This window comes from Parasteatoda tepidariorum, chromosome 10 (assembly GCF_982258835.1).
Source record: "Parasteatoda tepidariorum strain Cologne lab strain chromosome 10, Ptep-v5.0, whole genome shotgun sequence".
Lineage (NCBI taxonomy): Eukaryota > Metazoa > Arthropoda > Arachnida > Araneae > Theridiidae > Parasteatoda > Parasteatoda tepidariorum.
Genome location: NC_141764.1, coordinates 96,649,021 through 96,670,578, shown reverse-complemented (window position 1 = coordinate 96,670,578; position 21,558 = coordinate 96,649,021). Strand labels below are relative to the sequence as shown.

The 21,558-nt window shown below is 29.5% G+C and overlaps 3 protein-coding genes and 1 long non-coding RNA gene across 4 annotated transcripts; 2 read left to right on the top strand and 2 right to left on the bottom strand.

Moving 5' to 3' along the window:
- Window positions 1-2,855: 2,855 nt before the first annotated feature.
- On the bottom strand, window positions 2,856-4,525 carry LOC107448095 (palmitoyl-protein thioesterase 1). Its single transcript, XM_016063186.5, has one exon. The coding sequence runs from the start codon at window positions 4,498-4,500 to the stop codon at window positions 3,553-3,555; it is 948 nt and encodes a 315-aa protein (XP_015918672.3). The 5' UTR covers window positions 4,501-4,525; the 3' UTR covers window positions 2,856-3,552.
- Window positions 4,526-5,341: 816 nt separating this feature from the next.
- LOC107448094 (cyclin-A1) lies at window positions 5,342-8,391 on the top strand. Its single transcript, XM_016063185.5, has one exon. It carries the CDS (start codon window positions 5,342-5,344, stop codon window positions 6,491-6,493), a length of 1,152 nt encoding a protein of 383 aa, XP_015918671.2. The 3' UTR covers window positions 6,494-8,391.
- Window positions 8,392-14,163: 5,772 nt separating this feature from the next.
- Window positions 14,164-16,559, bottom strand: LOC122270159 (uncharacterized). The gene is made up of 2 exons (XR_015429783.1): window positions 16,148-16,559; window positions 14,164-14,887 (listed from the first exon to the last, which is right to left on the bottom strand). It is a non-coding gene; the product is annotated as an uncharacterized LOC122270159 (long non-coding RNA).
- A 506-nt stretch (window positions 16,560-17,065) lies between these two features.
- On the top strand, window positions 17,066-17,639 carry Mzt1 (Mitotic spindle organizing protein 1). Its single transcript, XM_087153440.1, has one exon. The coding sequence runs from the start codon at window positions 17,234-17,236 to the stop codon at window positions 17,456-17,458; it is 225 nt and encodes a 74-aa protein (XP_087009566.1). The 5' UTR covers window positions 17,066-17,233; the 3' UTR covers window positions 17,459-17,639.
- Window positions 17,640-21,558: the final 3,919 nt, after the last annotated feature.

Below are 21,558 nucleotides of genomic sequence, written 5' to 3'. Positions count from 1 at the left end.
AAAAGAGACCGTAAGTGAAAAATCGCTATAATAATACATTGAAAAAATTATATGGCCTCCTCGGTCACCCGACCTATCATGTCTTGCCTTCTGGAGTCATATGAAAACGCTGGTTTATGACACCCCTGTTGATAATGCTGGTTGCAAGAATCGCAGTAGCTGCCTGCGAGATATGCCTGGAGTATGGCAGAATGTTCGAATGTCCATCCGCCGGAGATGTGAGGTGTACATTGTAGCAGGTGGCAGAAACTTCGAACACTTACTTTGGCCCATGTACCATATAATTTTTTCAATGTATTATTATAGCGATTTTTCACATACGGTCTCTTTTCTTTATGGTGCTTCTGTGTACGCCACCGCCTCAGGAAAGCATTTCCGACCCCACATTGCTATATGATTTCGAGTCGTCAGGATGCCCCCTACCCCTCTTAGAAGTTCTGAAACGCTTAACTGAGACACCCTGTATATAGTTCTAAACTACCATGTTGTACAAAATAATTTGGTAATATTATACAGGAGATAATTAACAACATGAAAATTGAATATTTTATACAGAAAATTAATATGAGATTTTGGGCTCATAAGTTTAATTTAACAATGACTTTCATCATTTAATGCAATGAAGGAGGTTAAAATGAACATTCATTATTGATAATGCTTTTAAAAAAATAAACTAATTTATAAAAATCCAGAAGCAATTATTTTAATGCAAAAAGGCTGTCGGGCTATGTAAATAGAGAAGTCGCCCTCTTCTACAGAGGATAGAAACTGTGATGGCATGACTTTGGATCATCCTCAGGAGTGTTCCCCAGGTGGTTGCCAATAGCTCATTATTTTCATCTCTATTGAGACATAAATAAACTACTTAAAAATATAATACGAATCACTCACATAAATATAAATGAAATGAATTTTAAAGAAAGATAGACACAGTGAAACCTCCAAAAAAGACCACCTCTATTTACGACCACTTTGGGGAGATACAGAATTTTTTTCCGTAGACTTTGTGTTGAAGAAAAGTCTTTAGGAGAGACTAGTAAAGCCCCTCCCAGCGACCGGGCAAAAATCGGCACCAAATGCGGAAAAAGTCAAATAAGGAAAGACGAACAAATATAAAAACGAAAAATTTAACAAAACAAATAAGTAGATTAAAATGTATTCAAAATATTTATGACGCTTTTATTTTGAGAGCTCTTTTTGACAACATAACCTCATGTTGCAGTCAGAGTGCACAAAAGACGATGCTATCAATGATTTACCTTTTGAATTGAAAGTTAAATTGGAAAAAAAAAAAAAAATTTAGATAAAAACAAGCATCTTAAACAAACCTCTTTTCATCTAAAGCTATCTCATTTTTATGAGAAATGCAATCTTAAACAAAAAAATATAGTTGTTTATTTATTTAAAATAGCTTTATCATTCATAATTGGTAAATTTGTTTTTATACACATTTATATCAGTTGGGATACTTTTTATAGATGCTATATTTCATTCATCTTTACGTCTTTTCATGTCACCAACAGAAGTGGCATTTCGGCACCCAGAAAATGACACCGACTAAAACTAAAATCATTTTATAAAAACATGAACTTTCACTAACAATTTTGAAATCAATGGAGTTAACCTCTAAGAACGACCAATTTCTATCCACGACCATTTTACTGTGGAACGGAAAGTGGTCTCTCTCGAAAGAATTCACCGTATTTTGTTTTCAAATTATAGTACAGAATAAATATATTAGTGTCATGTTATCTGACAAAAAATATGAATTCAATGTGTCCAATAGCCAAAATATTTCTTACTGTAGCACTCCCCTAAAAAAGATTATTCTCACCTTGTACAAAGTAATAAAAATTTGCAATTTATTAAGTTACCTATCATTATCCACTGGTCAAAATATCCAGTGATGTAACTTGAATCAAATCATTTAAAAACCATTGATGAAAACGGGTCAGGATATTTAAGAAAACAAAAAGTGTAAAATAAAAAATAGTGGAATAATAATAATAATGTATTGCATTATTTTATCAATTATTTTCAATCTTTGAAAGATTGAAATTTATTTAGGATATCAAAATTAACAAATCATTAAGATTAGCAAAATCATGCATACTTATAGAACATTTATAAGAATTTCTGAGCATGAACCGCCAGAATTGCATCACTAAGTATCATAATTAGTAAATTTTATTGTTATTTTTCGAAATGTGGTTTTTTAATAGCATACAAACATTTTATTAATCTAGAATAGAACATAAATTATGAATTAAACACTTGCTTTCAGGAAGAAGCATCTGACACAGAACTCGAATTAAAGTATTGAGATCTGTGTCAGATGGTTTTTCCTTAAAACAAGTTAATTAAGCACAAAATATTTGTCTGTAGAATTGAATAAATATTTAGGAAGTGTCTATTATCTCTGTTCTATATGAACCCAATTTATTTTTAATTCAATGCACTCACTTCATTAAAAAAACTACAGTTAAAGCTCACACTAAAAACTTATGTCATTACTTTCATACAGTTACTTCAAAGTGTTTAATTTGATGATTATTTCCAAAATTAAAAACATTGAGCTCAAAATTGTTAACAATTAAGACACAAAATATAATTTTTTTTAGCATTTGATCTTAAATACTATCATTAGACATACACTTTTCAACTTATAACTAATTATTATTAAACATTTACTATTCTTCAATGTTACAGACATTAATGAAAACATAACAAACTCATATTATTATAGCAAAGATACATAAAAGTAAAAGTATCATTTTGCTTCATGAGCAAAGTTTAAAAGGACATATTATTGGTGAAAAGAGTACCTACTTAAATATGGAAAGGAACAAAAAACGTTTTCGTCACATTCATCAGTTTATTTCTAAATAGCTATACATTGGTATGGCCATTGCAGAAGAGTTTACAAAGCGGTAATAAAATATGATTCTCAAAGAAAAAATTTATTTATCAATTAAAAGCAGATCTATCAGGTGAATAGATATTATACAAGTGTCATTGAGTTATTATTTAGTCAACAAGATACATAAAAACATGTTTATATATGCTAGTATCAAGAAAAAGCTTCTTTAATAATACAAGCTGGCAGCTACACAGATTTACTCCAACATAAATAAAAAAATTTCAAATAAATGAATAAAACAAAAAATTAAATACAAAATTTTTAAAAAATTGAATCATATTTTATGGATTTTGGCAACATTTAAAAATAATCTTGCTAAACTAATGCATCTTATAGAAGTACATTTGAATTATTAATGCGTTGAGGTAGATAAAAAATTTTCTTTTAAATTTTAAAATACAAGATACATGTATGAAAAGATAAATGTTACTACCTTAAAAATAAAAATTTTTTTTTGACAAGAAAAGTATAAGCTGACAGATTTACAAAAACATGAATATAAAAATTACAAATATATGAATATAACAAGAAATCAATAAAAATACTTTTGAAAAGCTTAAATGATAATAACAAAACATTAATTATAAATTACATTAAGCTGCATCATATGCTAAGAAGCGTGAAAATGTATTTTATTTAAGAAATTTCTCAATAATATTTGTTTTAAACCATGTTAAGTCTATTTGCAAATGATCACCAACAGTTTTCAAAAAGTGTAATTGTCCTTTCCCATCCATCTCTTTCAAACCCAACCAATCTTCCTTATACAATGGACTGTCTTGCAAACTAAGAATTTCTTTCGACTGCCCGGGTGTATAAAAACCAAACCACTCCGATTCTTTGGGATCTACCATTTTATCTTCAGTAAACATAACAAGTACAATATTCTCAAGCTTTTTCAGGTTGTTTTTGTAGGTTTCATTTTTCACATTTTCATTATTGATTTCTGCTAGAAACAAACTTTTAGCTTTATATTTAGCCTCTTGCAGGGGATCATGCCAATATTGAGCCTGAGCCAAATGTCGCTGAATCCAATCCACATAGGCTCCTTCATTTAATATCCTGCGGACATAGTCACAGAATTTAGCGCTCTCTCCAGGACACCTAGGAAATCCATATACTCCTTGGTGTTGACCACCAAATGAAATAAGATTTTTCATTGGGGGATTGGGACAACGCTGTGCTACAGCTCTCAAAAACTGACCTCCTTGGGAAAAGCCAATAGCATTGTAGCCATCTTTCAAACTGCTGTCATTTGCAATGATTCGACATGCCATAGCAACTTGATCATTAACACTCATTAAATAGCTATTTTCCATATCTGTAAGTTCATTAGAACCTATTTCTAACGATTTCACATAGACACCAGCGATGCTTTGCTGAAGGAATTTCTGTATGCTGCCCATGCTCATGGGATTACAGCAGCTATCACCCATACCATGCCACAAAACAATAGGCACTAATCCATTCGTATTTTGGTCATTTTTTACAAAATCAATGCTCTCAATTGCTTCTATGCAACTGAATTTAAGAAGTATAGGTAAAATAATGAATAGAGTTTTTTGAAACATAGCATACATCTATTGTTACTAGTTTTTCAAAAATAATAATTTTTTCTGAGAGAATTAGGTTTGGTTATTCCATTTATGATGTGAGATAAAATGTGTAAAAAGAAAAAAATTATCACAATTTAGATCACGAGATTGATGAAGTGGTTATCTCTAGGTTGGTCGTGAGAAAGATAATTAAGTGCAAGTTATATTATGTCGGACAAACAATTGCCAAAGCTCTGTGTTTTTTGAATAAGTTTATAAATTGTAGGCTAATTTTGGTTCAAATTCAGATTTAGTTCGGTTTCAAATTCTGTTTTGCCCGTTGTCTCTCTTATGTTTACAAATATCTGTTTACTAACAAAAATCAACGTGATTCCGGGTAACTCACTTCAGTTCGTACTTAAGTATAAAATATTATTTATTTTTTAAAGGGTTTTATATTGTGTCTCATTAGAGAATTTTAAGGAACATTTACCACTCACAATATTTACATTTTAATTATAAAAATTCATTGCAGGTTATACTTTTGGTAGATATTTATGATCATGTGATCAAAATGCACCAATCAAAATTTGCAATATTTCAGTTGGTTTTAAAATCTTCACTGTTAACTGCGAATATCTTAAAAAAGAAAAAACTAGTAAAAATAGCGCCAATGCTAAAGCAAGCGGGAGTTTGAAGTGTCTGAAGTATATGAATTTTTTTATGCGTTAAGTATTTTATTCACTTCTTTTAAAAATTCTGTATCATCATTTGTTATCTCACCCCTACCTACGCTGTAAGAATAAATTCAGAAGTATTTGTAACTTGGATGTAAAAGACTTAATTTGAAGTGCCTAATTACGTTGTGAAAGATTATTAACTTAAAATGGCTTTTTACACGTCATATAAACAAGGACAAATGGAAAAAGGATTGCGTCCTAAAGAAAGGGCTCCTTTGTCGCTTATAAATGGAAACCAAAAATTGCCGCGTGCGAAAGATGAACTCCAAACAAATCAGTATTTCAGTACATATGAACCTAATGTCTTAAAAGCGAACCCGGTGCAATCATTTTCAATTTTCTCTGACAATGATGAAAGCTATAATGTGAAAGTGAAAGAAGAAAAACAACCGGAAAAACCAGCTTTCCGTTTGTTTGACGAAGATAATAATGAAAACTTGGATATTGAAAATTTTCCACCTCCTCCCCCTCCGCTGTTTGAAGGTATTCGAGAAAACGAAGCCATAGACTACCTGTGTCACGATTCTCCCTACAAAGATGACAATTTTATGCACCTAAGAAGAATTGAGCAGAAATACAAACCAAATTCAAAGTACATGAGTCTACAAATGGACATAAACTCAAATATGCGAGCCATCTTGGTTGACTGGCTTGTAGATGTTGGCATACAGTTTGAATTTTCCAGTGAAGCTGTACATCTTGCTGTCTCGTTAACAGATAGATTTTTGTCCTGTACAACTGTTACCAAAGGTAAACTTCAACTAGTTGGAATCGCTTGTTTATTTATCACAGCCAAATACGAAGAAGTTAATGCACAGGAATTGAAAATGTATGCTTGGATTACGGATAACACTTACACCAAGAAACACATACTTCGTATGGAGCAAATAATCATGGATAGGTTACATTTCTATGTAGGGGGTCCAACAGCACTTTCCTTTATGAGTTTGGTATATAGTTTGACAAGATCTCCAAAGAAGTTGCTCTACCTTGGTCAATATTTGTGTGAGCTTGCTCTCATAGATAACGAACCATTCCTTTCCTTTTTACCAAGCCTCCTCGGTGTTGCAGCTTATTGTCTCGCTCGATATATTTTGGGCTACATCATGTGGATCGACGAGCTCAACATGACGGGGTATACGCTCGAGGATTTGAAGCCAGCTATTAATAGTTTATTTAACAAAGCGCGTGATGTGGCAGGAAAGTCAGCAGGAAGCATATCTGAAAAATACAGCCACCCAAATTTTTTGAGAGTTGCGGAGATTGAGCTACCAGAAATTTTAATAATCTGTAACTAAAGCTATGTGTGTTCAGAACTGTTAAATATCGCTTGGATTTGAGTGATTTATTTAGTCATTCATTATTTAAGTGTACTATTGGAATAACTAAATTGCTGTTATTAAGCGTCTTGCCCTTCACTTGAATAAGACAGCTTAGCAGGCATTGAGCTTCTGGAAATTTTAATTACCTGTAGCTAATACAATGTTTTCCAAGACTCAATATGGGACAAAGATAACATATAGAAGAAGCAGTAATTATTTAGTTTAATTTAACAGCTATTAAGTGGGCTACAGAAATAAATGTCGTTTCGAGACAGATGGTGGTTCAACAATGTACTCTACAGAATGTGGCAGCATTAGATATTAAATTTTTAGAAATATTTCTCTTAGCTAAAAACCACATGTTTTCACACAGAACTAAATATATTCATCTGTAACTTATTTGGGAGCAATTTCTGTTTTGATTGCAATTTATTCCGCTATGGAGACAGAATGGACAAATTAATTCTCCAAATAAGTATTATCGTCTTGTATTCTTTTGTAAAGAAAAAAACTAACGTTGCAGCTAAAGAACGCAAGTTTTCGCTAAAATTAGATGTATTCAACTGGAATAGTAATGACTTAATTTAGTTTCGCAATGTAGTATTGTTCAATGGTAATATGCTCAATTCAAACAGAAACTGCAATTATTAGCTGCAGTGTGAAAACAGTCTTGTCATGTTCATTTTCAACATAAATAATTAGTTAATGTTAAATAAATGCTCATGCAGTGTATAATATGTTGACATAACTCATTTGAATTTTTCTGACCTGTTAATATGGGTTTTAAAGTCTGGAGGGGAAAAAAAAACTGGCGATTATTGGAAGATAGCAACAAGCTAACTTTCAGCATATACTTAATGTGTTTAAATCAATCACTCTTTCACGGTTTTCGTCTAGATAACCAAATTGATAATTAAGTAGACTGTGTACTGTTTAATTGATATAAAATCAGTTTTTGTATATAGCAGGTTGATAGTACGAAAAGAAAGACATTTTTTTATATGTTTGTAAATATTAACAAATGTTGAATCTCAACTGTATGTGAGTCAACTCATAGTTTTATAGTGTGGTATTTGCTTTTGTTTCTAAATATGTTAATATCAAGGGATTTGTATTTGCTACAGAGCTTAAATTTTATTAGCGAAGTATTTAAGTGAAATTAGTTTCACAAATCTTATTGTTCTTGCTTTGGTTATGAACTGCTGATTATTTTAACAATTTGTAATATTTTAGGCTAGTGAGATATTAGGTTGAAAGACAAAATTTTGTATATAAAAGGATAAGGTTATTGTGGAAGTAAGTTAAATTCAAAATTATAGTCTCGCTTGTATGTAGGCTGAAAATGATTGCTATTATTTTGTATGCAGCAAAAGTCTTTAATACCACTTCTTGCATGTTTATCAAGTACCAATGTTGTAATTTAGGTGGCTTAATTTTTATTTTATTGTTAATAATTAGCTTATCACATTTTCTTTCAATAAATTTTTTCATAATTTTCGACAATATTAGATGTTTTGTAAATCAGTTAAGTTTGAATTGTTTTTCTTTGAAATATTTTTTTAAAATGATAATTTGACAAGAAGATATATATCTCGCATATCATTTCTATGAAAACTGAAAAGAATTTTAGGGAAATTTCAGAATATTTTTTGTGTATGCATTTTGAAGATTGTAAAATACTGCAAAAGAAATGTCTACTGAATATTTGAAATGACAATTTCTTTTTTAAAATCAGTTATGGGATCATAAAGACAGATTTTAAAATTGATTTAATAAATTATTTTAGTTTTTGTATCTTTTAAGTTGATGGAAATCAAATGTACATTGTAAATTTTGGCTTATTTTAAATAATAAAGTTTGTGAAATTATATGAATTGAGTGGTGAAATTAATTTAGTTTGTTTTAAAAATGTATCACGTAAGAAATAAGATTTTTCTGAGTGTGGTGTTCATATCAAGCAAAAATTCAAGAAGGTTGTAACTACTTATTTGAAAACAGCTCTAAGGAATGGTTTGATTTAACTCTGCTTATAACTCTATTACAGAAAGCATTTCATACATTCCTATTTATTCGTGACTTATAAAAGTGGTGATTGCATTCTGGGTTTTTCGTATCAATTTTTCCTGATCTAAAGAGTAATAGCAGGGCTCAGCGTATGGTATATATATAAATATATTGTTTTGAATTCGTGTACTTCCACGAATTAAAACCTATAATTTGGCAAAAGTTCCATCTAAAATTCAAACTTTCATTGTTAAATGTTATTCTTCTGCCAATTTGATTATTTCGGATTTTCGACATTCATAATATTTCAAACTTCATATTCACAATATTTTAATATCACATCTGTGTTCATATTCACACGATCGAAAAATCATTCATATTTACATAATTAAAAAATCCGCTATCGCGATTTGTATTTTCACTTTCTTAAAATTCAATATTATGAATCACACATGTGATCTTAAAATCCATAGAGATTAATTAAATTAGTTACTATAAAGGTGTAATAGTTTTTATTGGTAGGTAATTTAATTATAAATCTTAGTTGAAAAAAATAAGTTATTATTTGAAAATATATTTAATAATTAGTTGAAATATATTTAAAATATTTGATATGTTAACTTAAGTTGTTCAAATTGAAGTCTAAATCAATATATTTAACATTTATAATTATAAATGAGAAGGAAATTTGTTATCAAACAAGCAGATACCATTATTAGTCCCCAACCTTTTCAACTTAGCCATCCACCAATTTTGTTAAAAAATTTTTAAGTCTTACTAATTCTAAATTTATTAGTAAAAAATAGGACCTATTATATACACAGGGTTCGTAGTTCTGCTAAAAAATATTTTGTCTGAATATTCCTTATTTTTAATTATATCTTCAAAATTTGATAGTTCCAATTTAGTGGAGAACATCAACTAATTTTACATACATAATTCAGACACATTACGGGACCCACAGTATTTACTGTACTGTGGATATTCTATTGTAAAGAATTAATTTTTTTATTATCAAATTATATGAATAAATTCAAGGGTCATACGTTTACTTACTATTTTTAGGAACTGCATTAATAAATCACATGGGTAAGTTGTAATTTCACAATTATCGAGTCATCTAAATTTCAAAATCATAGATGAAAATCAACAATTAGATTACATCCATGAAAATTACTTCATTTCGAGATTATTGATAACTCTATTTTAAAATTATTTGATTAAGAAAATCTTGAATTCAATTTTTATTATATATTACTAATTTTAATTACATAGTGGTATGAGGAAATGTTAAGGCTGATGTTAGTTTTTTTTTTTTTTTAATGTGACAAAAAACCAGAACGAAATTCGATAAAATTTCCCGCCATTTAAAAAAAAATTTTTTTTTCCTCCTAAGATTTTAGGATTTTTCTTTCTTTTTTGAAAGATGTTAACCATACCATCATTTGAAATAATCATTACTGTATTACTTCATCGTTTTTTCTTCTTTTTAAGATTATTTCCTAATATTTTTTTTTAGTTGGGTTTAACAATAAAAAAAACTACTTTTTGTAGCGATTCAGAAAAATCAGTTATCCGGAATAGCGCTGGTCCCGATCGTTCCGGATAATCGGTTCCCTACTGTACTAAAAAATTTTCCATTCATGGATTTGAAAATGAGGATCTTAATAATAATAAAGTTTTTAATATCTATTTTACTTTTGCCATTATTAGCAAAAAGTACACATTTTTTCCACAATTAAAAAATTTATTTCACTGGTAGCTTTTAATCTATTTGCTTTACTAATAAGGTTTAGCTATAAAAGGTGAAGTTAAAAGTACTATCTATAAAACTAGTAAAGATTTGTGTTTCTACAACCAAAGGTTTGTATTTTATTGCAAAAAAATTTGCAGTTTTTTGAGATTTTATTTATTTATTTATTTTCTTCAAATTTTGACAATCTGAGACGAGGTTCAAATATTGTTTTACTGAGTTGAAACTTTCCAAATATTTATTTCATCTCAAATGGTACCTTTTTAGGGAGTAAAAAAACTTTTTAAAAATCCCCTTAATATATGCACAATGTCGATGCAAATTCTAAGGGGACTTCTTACCAAAGAATATACATAGGGGAAGGCCAGCTTCAGTAGACATAATATAGACCGGTCTCCCAAGGTTTGATGCGGTCCTTGTGCACAAAAGAAAAATGAATATTTACGGGCACAGCAGCAGAGGTTTTTCAATTGCGTTTTTTCTATTTACCTCCTTCCAACCACTATTGGGTTGGAGAGGAGCTTTCTCTTTTTATTTATTTTTTGCACTATTTATTCACAGTACTCTACCAGGGTAAATTTACTGTCGTTTAGCGGTACCTTCACAAGTTCAACTTCAGGAAAAACGGTAATAAAAATACTGTCCTCGTTGCAATCTATGGAAAAGAGCTTTTCTGCCAGCTGTCTTTAACGAAAATAACAAGTGTTCGGTCAGTAGTGCAATGTGGTAAGCTTAAGCCACATCAAAGCGAGCTTTTTTTATAATGGAACCGCAAGGCTCTTCTCCCTCTATAAACATTACAGGAAGTCAAAATTCGAACATTATCTTTACCACTATTGTAAATTTATTCTAACAGACCTTTATCTGTTTATGAACCATTTTTTTCTTCGTGAAACTTTTTCTGTATGACATAGTTGAAAATGTTAACTTAATTTAAATAACTTTTAGTACAAGTACTGTTAAATGCATGTTTTTATTAAATTCAAATTGAAATTTAACTATGGGTAATGGTTTTTATGGGGAAAAATATATAAAAATTTACCAGTCATAAATGATTTTTAGTTACAATTTTTGAAAATATTTTATTATTTACCATATTTTTGTGTTGATTTTTTTAATTTTCTCAAAATAGGTATATTATTACTTTACAATAAATATGTTAAAATTTTTCAGTCCATATAATTTTTATGGTTTTGGTTACCAAAAAGTTCTTCATATTACATCCGTTAACATTTTGGAAAATTTTTTTTTATGAAAAGAGAGATAAGCAAAAAGTTTTGTCTGATTAGTACTTTTAGAATTGAAATTTCATGACCTGTTATAATTAATGTTGTACTGGAAATATTTTTAGAATTTAAATACAGTAAAACCTCGCTACAGCAATATTTTGGGGACCAAATGAATATGTTGTTGTAGAGGGATCTATTGCTATATCGAAGGCCTACATCAGGGATGGCGAACCAATGGCACGTGACACAATATTTTGGGCACGCAACCGATCGCAATTGTTATTGAACTATGAATTGTTATTACACAAATGTTATTACACTATGAAGCATATGTAACAATTAAATTAAAATTAACAAAAACAAACAAAATAATAAATAATTATTAATAAAAAAATTAACAATTAATGCTAAAAAACAATTAATAACCATAAAAAACAAGTTAACAATAAGTAACTAGCAAAAAAAATTAGCAGTCTTGCTAAAACTAACATCTTACAACCTAATATAAGTTATTTGTCGTCTAATCTGCAGCAACAGAAGTCACACTGATGTTACTTTAAGTTGAATTATACCTGAGACATTGCAAAATGTAAATGTATTTATAACTGAAACATTGCAATATGTATTTTTCTTCCAATGTAAATAAAGAGTTTTAAGTTGATAGTATTTAGTATTATTATTTTACCAATAATCACGAACTTAAAACTATTTGACGGCACGTCTACGATATCATTAAGCAATATTTTAGTAAAAATGGCACGTTGGTGTATAAAGGTTCGCCACCCCTGGCCTACATACTTTAGGGACACAATAAGATTTTTTTAAAATTTTAATGCTATCTATGTTTTAACTATAAATGTATATATTAACTTGCAGATATGGTTTAACATTAAAAACAATCGAAATAAAATACGATCGCAAACATACCTGAAAACTGTTTTTATTGAAAATAATCCGATAATTTTGTTTGTTTATTCATGATTCTGACTGTTAAGTCAACCAACAAAGTATGCATTGAGTTCGAAGTAGGAAAATGATTTTCGTTTGTGAATGGTGCTCTACCGAAAAAATTCTCTTTCAGGTGTTAATGTGTTTGTGACTCATGCATATAGGAGTCTGGGACTTCTTAAGAGATAATGGAGGCAATTCTAAGTGGTCCACACACAGTGAGTCTTTTCTTGTCAAAAAAGTGGAAAAATGGCAAAAGATAAGAGTCTTTTTATATTATTTGAAAACCATTAAGAAATGAAGAAAATAAGGTTGAATTTTGGAGGAAAAAAAAAGTTTTACAGGGGTTTATTTCTTAAGAAAATATTGTAATATTAAGAAGAGAATAACATTAATTCATATGAAAGGAAACACGAAACATTATCGTAATAGAGGGAGTTATTGTTGTATCGGATATTGCAGTAGCGAGAGTTCACTGTATTCCATTTTAATTAGGGTAAACAGATTTCGTAAATTAATTGCTTCCATACTGTCCATTATGAACAAATTGAGTTACTTGACAAAAATAAGGTAAGTATCAAAATAGTATCACTTTCAGTATCCTGTAACCAAAGCGTCATAATTATTTTTATTTATTTATTTTTTTTGATGATACATTAATCAACCTAAAATCAAGCCTGATAGGAAAGACATTATTGATATTGTTTACCTGTGAGATGAGAACAAAAAAGTAATAATACCTGCTAGGCTTAATAAAATGAAGCTACCTCAATGTTCTTAAGAAGGCTGATTATGAGTTAAAATAAATAGTTTGGTCCTCAAAGGTCATAAAAACAAAATTAAAGTTTTTGTTGCGTTTTTTAAATCTAATGTTTTTTTTATCTTTCAAATATGATATAAAGATTGTTTTGGTTATTTGAAGTGTCATTTCATTAACAGATTCTTGTGTAAAATATTTTTTCCCCTGTTGAACAGCTGATCCAATTTTTAATTAATGACTACCAATGTTTAACTCCATTGCCTTTTAATTTTGCCCCCAATCTAGAAGACAAGGGAACTTCTGGATCAAGTATTGGGATATATTTGTCTTTGGAGAGATGTAACCCAACATGAAAAGAAACCAACAACAAAAAACTCCCACAATTACCCGGACGACAAGGGGGCTCTAACCCGCGGTTTGCCAACCACTGAGGATATTTCACTCCAGCACAGTGATCAGTTTGAGCCGGATGCGGAATTTTTATCGGCCAGCCATAGCTGGGATTTATACCCAGGTCACCTCTTCAGGAGTAAAGCGCTCCATCTCTTGAGCCACTATGTCTCTCAGTGCAATGGACTACGATAGTCTAACACATGAATTGTATTAAATTTTTATCAAAATAATTGAATAATCCAAAAATGAGGTTACTCTGGCCTTTGTGAGACGGTTAGTCTTAGGTCCTGGCTAATGATTGAAAGATTCCAATATAATATGTAAAATTTTCATTTTTAAATAGAATAAGAATAATTGTAAATACCTTTTTTTTTGCTGTAATGCCTATATTAGTAAAAACCTTAACTTATGCTGAAAGAATTTTTTAAAAAAAACCTTATTTTTTACATTTTAATAAAATAAACTCATTACTTATTAGTATCTGTCAAACGTTTTTGTGAAAAATCTTAAATTTAAACAATTTTGCAACAACAATATCAGTTGAAAATAACAAACACAGTTACATAACTAGTTTATGAATTTCATTTGTATAGTACAATAAGAAGTCACACTTTGAATACATTCAACAGTAATTTTATTACAAAAATGCTTTTAAACTAAAACTTTTTTAAATTGACCAGTTAATAAAGGCTTTGTACAATAATGGTGTGTCAATTCAAATATTATTTTCCTTATCAAAAAATATACAGTGTGTAACACACTATCTAATAAATCAATATATACACTAAAATATACAAATTATCTATAAACATTTTACAGCTTACAAGTCTCAAAATTGTAGTTTAAACCCTGCATTATATCATTGATTTTTATACAATCTATACGTATTAGAAAGAAATAGAGGAAGATTTAGTTACTATTGGTGTGCAGGATGTTGTGGTATGTAGTTTCTAAATCTTTGTTTTATTTCATCAGCTGTTTTTACTTTCCATGTCTTCCTCTTCCATCTTTTAGAAATACAACATCTGTTTGTACGTTTCATAAAACATTTTCTCTGTTGTGCCATTAGCTGGCAATTTATTCTGAAACATTTCATATTGTATTCAATAACGCATGGTTTCTTCGATCTTTATGTTATACTTCACCAAGAGATTCAGAAGAATCTGAACCTTCTGATGCTGGGTAAAAAGATGAAATGCATAAAAAGAATGAACTTGAAATACAATCAACCTTCCATGAAATTTTGTCCTGCTGATCTTCTGCACTTGAAACACGATTAAAATCTGAAACACAGTATTATGATTTAGTCAAATAGAGAATATAGTAATTGAATCAAAGATAAAAACAACAAATATTTTTGTAAAAAATTCTTTCCAAGTAAATGTAGTATGCATTTTATTTTATATATTATAACCGTCGTTGAACAGCCGACCCAATGTTTTGGGGTTTACGACTACTAATGTTCAACTTCGTAGCCATGTAATTTTGAACTCAATCCAGAAGACAAGGGAACTCCTGGATCAACTAATGAGAGAAATTTGCCTTCGTATAGGACTTATGGATGGAACTAACCCGCATTTGCGTTACATGGAGAGGAAAACCACGGAAACTTCCCAGGGTTATTAATCTAACCCATGATCCATCTACCACTGAGGATATTTCACGTCAGCACTGCGGTCGGTGCAAGTCGGATGCAGAATTCGTATCGACTAGCCATGTCTGGGATTTGAACCCGGTTTACCTCATTGGAAGGCGAACGCTCTATCCCCTGAGCCATCACAGCTCGATGTAAAATGTATGAATGGCAATGTATGAAAAGATTGACCTAGAGATATAATCCATCTTAGATGAAATTTAGTCCCGCTGGTCTTCTGCACTTAAAACATATATTTTCAAATAGAATTTTCAATGAACATCTTGTATATTAAATGAAAATAACCCTCTATTGATTCAAAATTAATGATAATAAAACAAAGATTTGATTGCTCACTGCATAACAGATTAATATTGGATTACGTTGCTAAACTTTTATGCTGGATAAATTCAATATTAGATTGACATTTTATGAGGATATTATTATTTTGATGATGATCAATTGTTATACACAATTCGATTATTTAATATATTTTTAGGGACATAGCGATCTATTATAACTTCCTTTCTTCAACTTATTACTGATTTACTGTAAATATTTATATTGTTCCTTGCAATGCAATCGATAATTATCTAGGTAGCAATAGCCATTTTAAAAAGAAGGGCACTTTAAATATTTTAAACACTTTTCCGAAATAGGAAAAAAAATTGGAGTACATTTTATAAAATTCAGTAGTGAAGACTACATTTTAAAAAAGTATTATGGTTTATTTTCATTAGGTGATATATACATGTTTATATAATAACAATCAACAATCGATTCTTTAATTAACTTCTTCGATAACTTCAATTAACAATCAATATCGTAAACTGTTCCGCCAACAACAATTGCCAAATAAATTTTTTATAAACTGTGCAGAGGTTTTTCTAGAAGTGATTAAGAGTTATACCCTATGAATTGATCCTCTTCTGTCATGTTTTTATTTTTAGTCTCTATTGGATTGCCGTTCAGAAGTTGCCAAGACTTGGCTCTACCACAGTTCAAGATTTTCTCTTGAAAACACGAAATAATGAATAGGAAAGGCAAGATTTCCGTACTGGTACCTACACAAAAATAAAGGCCTACTTTTGTTGAAGCAGTGGCCCGCGAGACACTAGAAAAAAAAAACATCCCAGAACTGACTAACTCGTAGTCTAATAATATGCATATTATTAATTTTAGCACGTTTAAAACCCCGTTGGCGCCATAGCGATTGTAGACTAGTCAGTATACGTATCAGCTAGATACATATATATCTTCCTATTGAAAATTTTTATCTCGATTCAAATTATTTGATAATAAAATTGTTTCCCAGATACTGATACTTACTGCACTGGTCTTCGTGCTTTCAGTCCTTGCTCTTTGTAAAGATAAATTTTGTAGGAATAGCTCCCTTCTTTAGTAATCTTCTCTTTGTAAAATTTTTATGCTTAAAACATTCTTCTTCAAAATGGTCAGAACACAGAACAGTATATTTGGTTGGAACGAAATTAGCACGCCTGACATTGAGTAACCACAATAGTAATTGCACTTTATTATGAACTGGAAACGCAAAAAACGATTTTTCTTTGCAGTTGGGTTTAATTTTAGCGTTATTGCATCCAAATGCAGCGCAATATGACATCATATGAAGTTAATGTTCAGTAAATAAAATAAAATTCATTGAAATGTAATCGGAGCAGGTCACATTTGTTTATTTACATTTATTTACTGAAAGTATAACGACGGTTATAAACAAGAGTACGATTCAGAAAGCAACAGTGCCAAGAATCATTAACTGAAGTGAAAATGCATAGGTGTAAGCTATAAGCATAAATTTTTATATAGTATAATGTTTTCATCAGTACTCCTAAATCAGCTTTCAAATTTTTAATGAATTGATCATTTTACTGAATTTAAATGTCTCTTAACGACAGCAGTGGTTGAATAAAATTCCGATTTATTGCTTAAATTGAAGAAATATTATTTTTAATCGTACTTAAAGTGGTTTCTGATCATGGCAGATTCTGATCGTTCGCGCAGTGTTTTAGAAGCTCAAGAAATATTTGGCCAGTTACAAGAAATGGCAAATTTAATGAATACAGGCTTAGATGCTGAGACTCTCGCTATATGTGTTAGACTATGTGAAGATGGTGCAAACCCTGAAGCACTGGCTTCAGTTATTCGAGATCTGCGGCGTGAAGCTTCATCTTTAAACAATGTAAATAAAACTAAAAACTAATGAAGTTAAAAGCATGGATCCAGTGTTAATGTGCCAGATTTATCTCGTATTTCGAATAAAGTGATGTTTTGTTAAATATGAAGTAGAGGTGTATAATTTGAAAATTTGTCTCATCACAGCATTTATGTTTAAACAATTTGTATCAGGCATAGAATGAATTAAAGGTTTAATATGCTAATAACTCTAGTTGTGCAAATTAGTTTGATATGTTTTAAATATTCTTCCCCCCTTCAAATCTAGCAGTTTAGCAATTGTCACCGGTAGTCAAAATACATTGATTTAATACTGAACGAAATTCAGTATTCACATTTTCAAATTTAGCAGTTAAAGTTTTAAAAAACTTCCTAATTATGAATTTGAACAAATTATATATATATTTTTCTTGGCACTTCAGCCCAGGATCATTCCAACAAGCTTTTCTTTCCATTGCACTGAATTAAATTTATTCTAAATCAAATTGTTTCACTATTTAAGAGACAATAGTTAAATGTTTTTCAATATTTAACTTTTTAAAATATAGTAAGTTTTGTAAAAACTGTTTTTGTTTTAAAGATGTAAATTTGTAAGAGAGTTCTAATTTACCTCTCTACCTATTGTTTGTTAGCAATTATTCTTAAGATGTGTTAACCTTTTTTATAAATAGTGATTTAGCCAAAGTGGAATATTTGGCCAAAAAATCGGCTGGATACCAAAAATTCAATGGCAGAATAGCAAAATTTTTTTCAAAAAAATCATTAATAAATTTATATTTTTTGTATAAAAATAAGTTTAGTCATTCAAAAATAATCAAAACTTAGCTCTATTATTGGTATGGGGAAAAGGGAAATTATTTATAATAGAATCGTTAAAAATAATTAGACATTAAGATAATTTGAAATATTTAAGATGAAAAGAACTGACTAACAGCTATTAAAAAAAATAATAATAAACTAAAGTTTTTTAAAAAATAAAAATATCCTCTCACTCTTATTACAAAAAATGATATTTAATCTAGATCTAATCTAAATGATATTTAAAAATATCCATAAAACATGACAAAGAGATAATATCTGTCAGAAACACTTAAACCTGAAGTTTCTTTGACCTTTCCCTTTAAAAAGAGAGTCTGCACAACCCTCTCCCAATTTTCTGAAGGAACTAAAACCTACCCCCTCTGCCCTAAATGCCAGCTACACCGGGCTTCCGCCGATTATATCCTGAACTGTCTTGGTCTTCGTTTTCAATCAGGTCCGACGCAAGAAAAAAACACTTTTTTTTAAAATATAGCTCTATCATAAAAACGCCTATATAAAAAAAATTATGTACAAAAGTGAAACAGAAAAAAATAAAAATCTTAATTTTTAAAAGAAAATTTTAAAGCTAAATTCAGTTTCCCAATTGATGTATTTTCATGAAAAAAGTGAAGATTAAAGTCTAATAGAGAACCTCTTAATTGCTACATCAAAAACATCTATAAAAATTTTTTTGAATATGAAAAAGCTACAAGTCAGAGGAAAAAAAATATTCTTACTTTTTAAACAATAGATTTGATGTTAAAAGTTTTAACTTTTTATATTGCTATATTTTTACAAAAATCACCATAAAAGAATAATGTTCATTAGGAACGCTGTTTAAAAAATGATGATAAAAGTTTTTTTTTTTATAAAAACAGAAATTTGTTTTCTCAACTCTGAAGACTTTAAAGTTGAGAATCACACTTTTTATATGATACCAATTATCTGTTTTACCATACAAGAAAAAAATATCAATAGTGAAGTCTATTAAAAATGATTAAGTCTATTGGAAATGCTTCGCTTTAGTTAAAACAGAAAAACATAAATGAAACAAGACAAAAAAAAATTACAATTTTTAAAATATTAAGTGTTTCGAAAATGAAATTGACTTGCCGGAATATAACTAATAAAAGAAAGAAAAAAAATCAGTATTTAAAAACTCATGGTTCAATATAAAGTAATCTCGCTTCAATTTTCTCCTTTCCATGTGTCTTTCAGAACATCAACTAAAACAAGTTTTAGAACTTAAAAAATAAGACTAAAAACTACTTCTAATAATGTTTTAAAAAATATACGACTTCAGATTCTTTATTAAATCTATCAAAATATTCTACAAAAAAAATTGCATAAAATGCTAAAAAGCTATGCCAATGGCATTTTATGTATGTAATTGACTGTTACACATATTACAAATTAATTGGATTTAGCTGCTACTATTACAGACAATACAATTAGGTAACAATTTGGAAAATTTTATTTAACACAAAAATAGACATAGGCTTATGATCTGTTTTTCGATCTTAATATGTTTAGTTCATTTATTGAGTAATGCCCAAGAGATTTATCGTTGTTGTTCATTTACGTCACACTGGAGCTGCACAATGGGCTATTGGCGACAGTCTGGGAAACATCCCCGAGGATGATCCGAAGACATCACAATTTTGATCCTCTGCAGAGGGGATGGCACCCCCGCGTTGGTTGCCCGACAACCTGCACACGAAGTCGAGCACTTTAGGGCAGAACAGTTTAACGAGGACCAATACCGCACACCCTCGGTCCCAACGCAGGCTGATCCAAGTGGTCACCCACCCGCACACTGACTGTAGCCAGTGATGCTTGACTTCGGTGATCTGCTGGGAACCGTGTCTTAACGATCAGTCCACTGCCGGACAAAGAGATTTATCGTAATGATAACGTTCATAACGTGTTTTTAAATTTTTCTCATGAGCAAACATTTCTAAAATACTCCACAAGGATATCAGTCGTCTCCGAGTTCAGGAACTTGTGCCCTGACGTAACACTCTATGTCACATTGACATCACAAGCAGAGCTGGAAATTCTCTGCAAAAAATGCTGGTGCAGAACTTTATTTTGGAAAGATATTTTTTTTATTATTAAAAAAATAACAATTATTTTTTATTCTCCTTGTTCTGAAAAAATGGTCCTTTTTTTTGGCATGTACCACACTTATAGCATATTTTGCTAGGAAGAGCCTATTTTTTTCCCCTGAAGAGTGTCTTCAAGAGCATTTTTTTTTGTTTGAAGAATGAATGCAATAAAAAGAATAAATGCTAAGAAAACACAATTATGCACAAAATGTATATTTATAATAAGTACTTTTTTCATACATAGTTAGTGGGCACTGCATATTAATTTTAATCTGACATTTTATGTATTTCTAAAAAAAAAGAATAAAAACTTGCTGTGAGAAAAAACAGGAACATTTTCAAATGTTATTTCAGTTCCTTCGTAAAATTTGTCACAAGGTACAAAAAAACGTTTTATGCAAAAATGTAATTTCCAAGAAGGAAAACATAAACTGCGATCTATTTTAAAATAAGCATTTACTTTGCAAACAACTTGAAAGAGTTTAATGGAATACCAATTGGGAATTATCAGTAAGATGATCAGGTAAGCAAATAACAAAAAGGAAAATAATTTTTTAATTAATAAAAGTAATTAATGATGTAATTATAGATATAAAATACTCCAGTTTTATTCACTTAGGTAAAATACCAAAAATTAATTAATACAAATGTTATTAGAAAATTTAATTATGATTTTCCTTAGTTTTATAATATTTATATTTAAGACACTAGTCTTGTTTCAATGGGAAAAAAAAGTTTATATTTTATACTAAGAGAAAAAAATCCATTAAAATGAATTCATTGCATGTTATTGTTTAAAATTGTTTCTTAATTAGTTTTATTTTTTTGAGAATGGTTTAAATCTTTCATAATGTTTATAATTACAAATACATTGTCATTTTAAAATTAGTAAACTAAAAAAATATTTTATAAAATGATGCAAGGTATTAATCAGAATTTAAGAAATTCAGTTAAAAGGGTTTATTCTGCAAAACATATCTCTGTGATTTGTGTGTGTAAATAATATACAATTCTAAAACTGATCCATATTTAGCTCTGATGTCACTATGAATAAGTTTTGATGTTTGGATAAAATGTTTTTTCTTTTTTTTTGTAATTCTTCTAAGAAAATTAAAAAGAAATGAAGAGAATTTGAATGTTCATTAGCTATTTTATAACATGCTAATAATGGTACTTAAATTCAATTCACATAATAAATAAATGAAAATTTTAGTAAAAA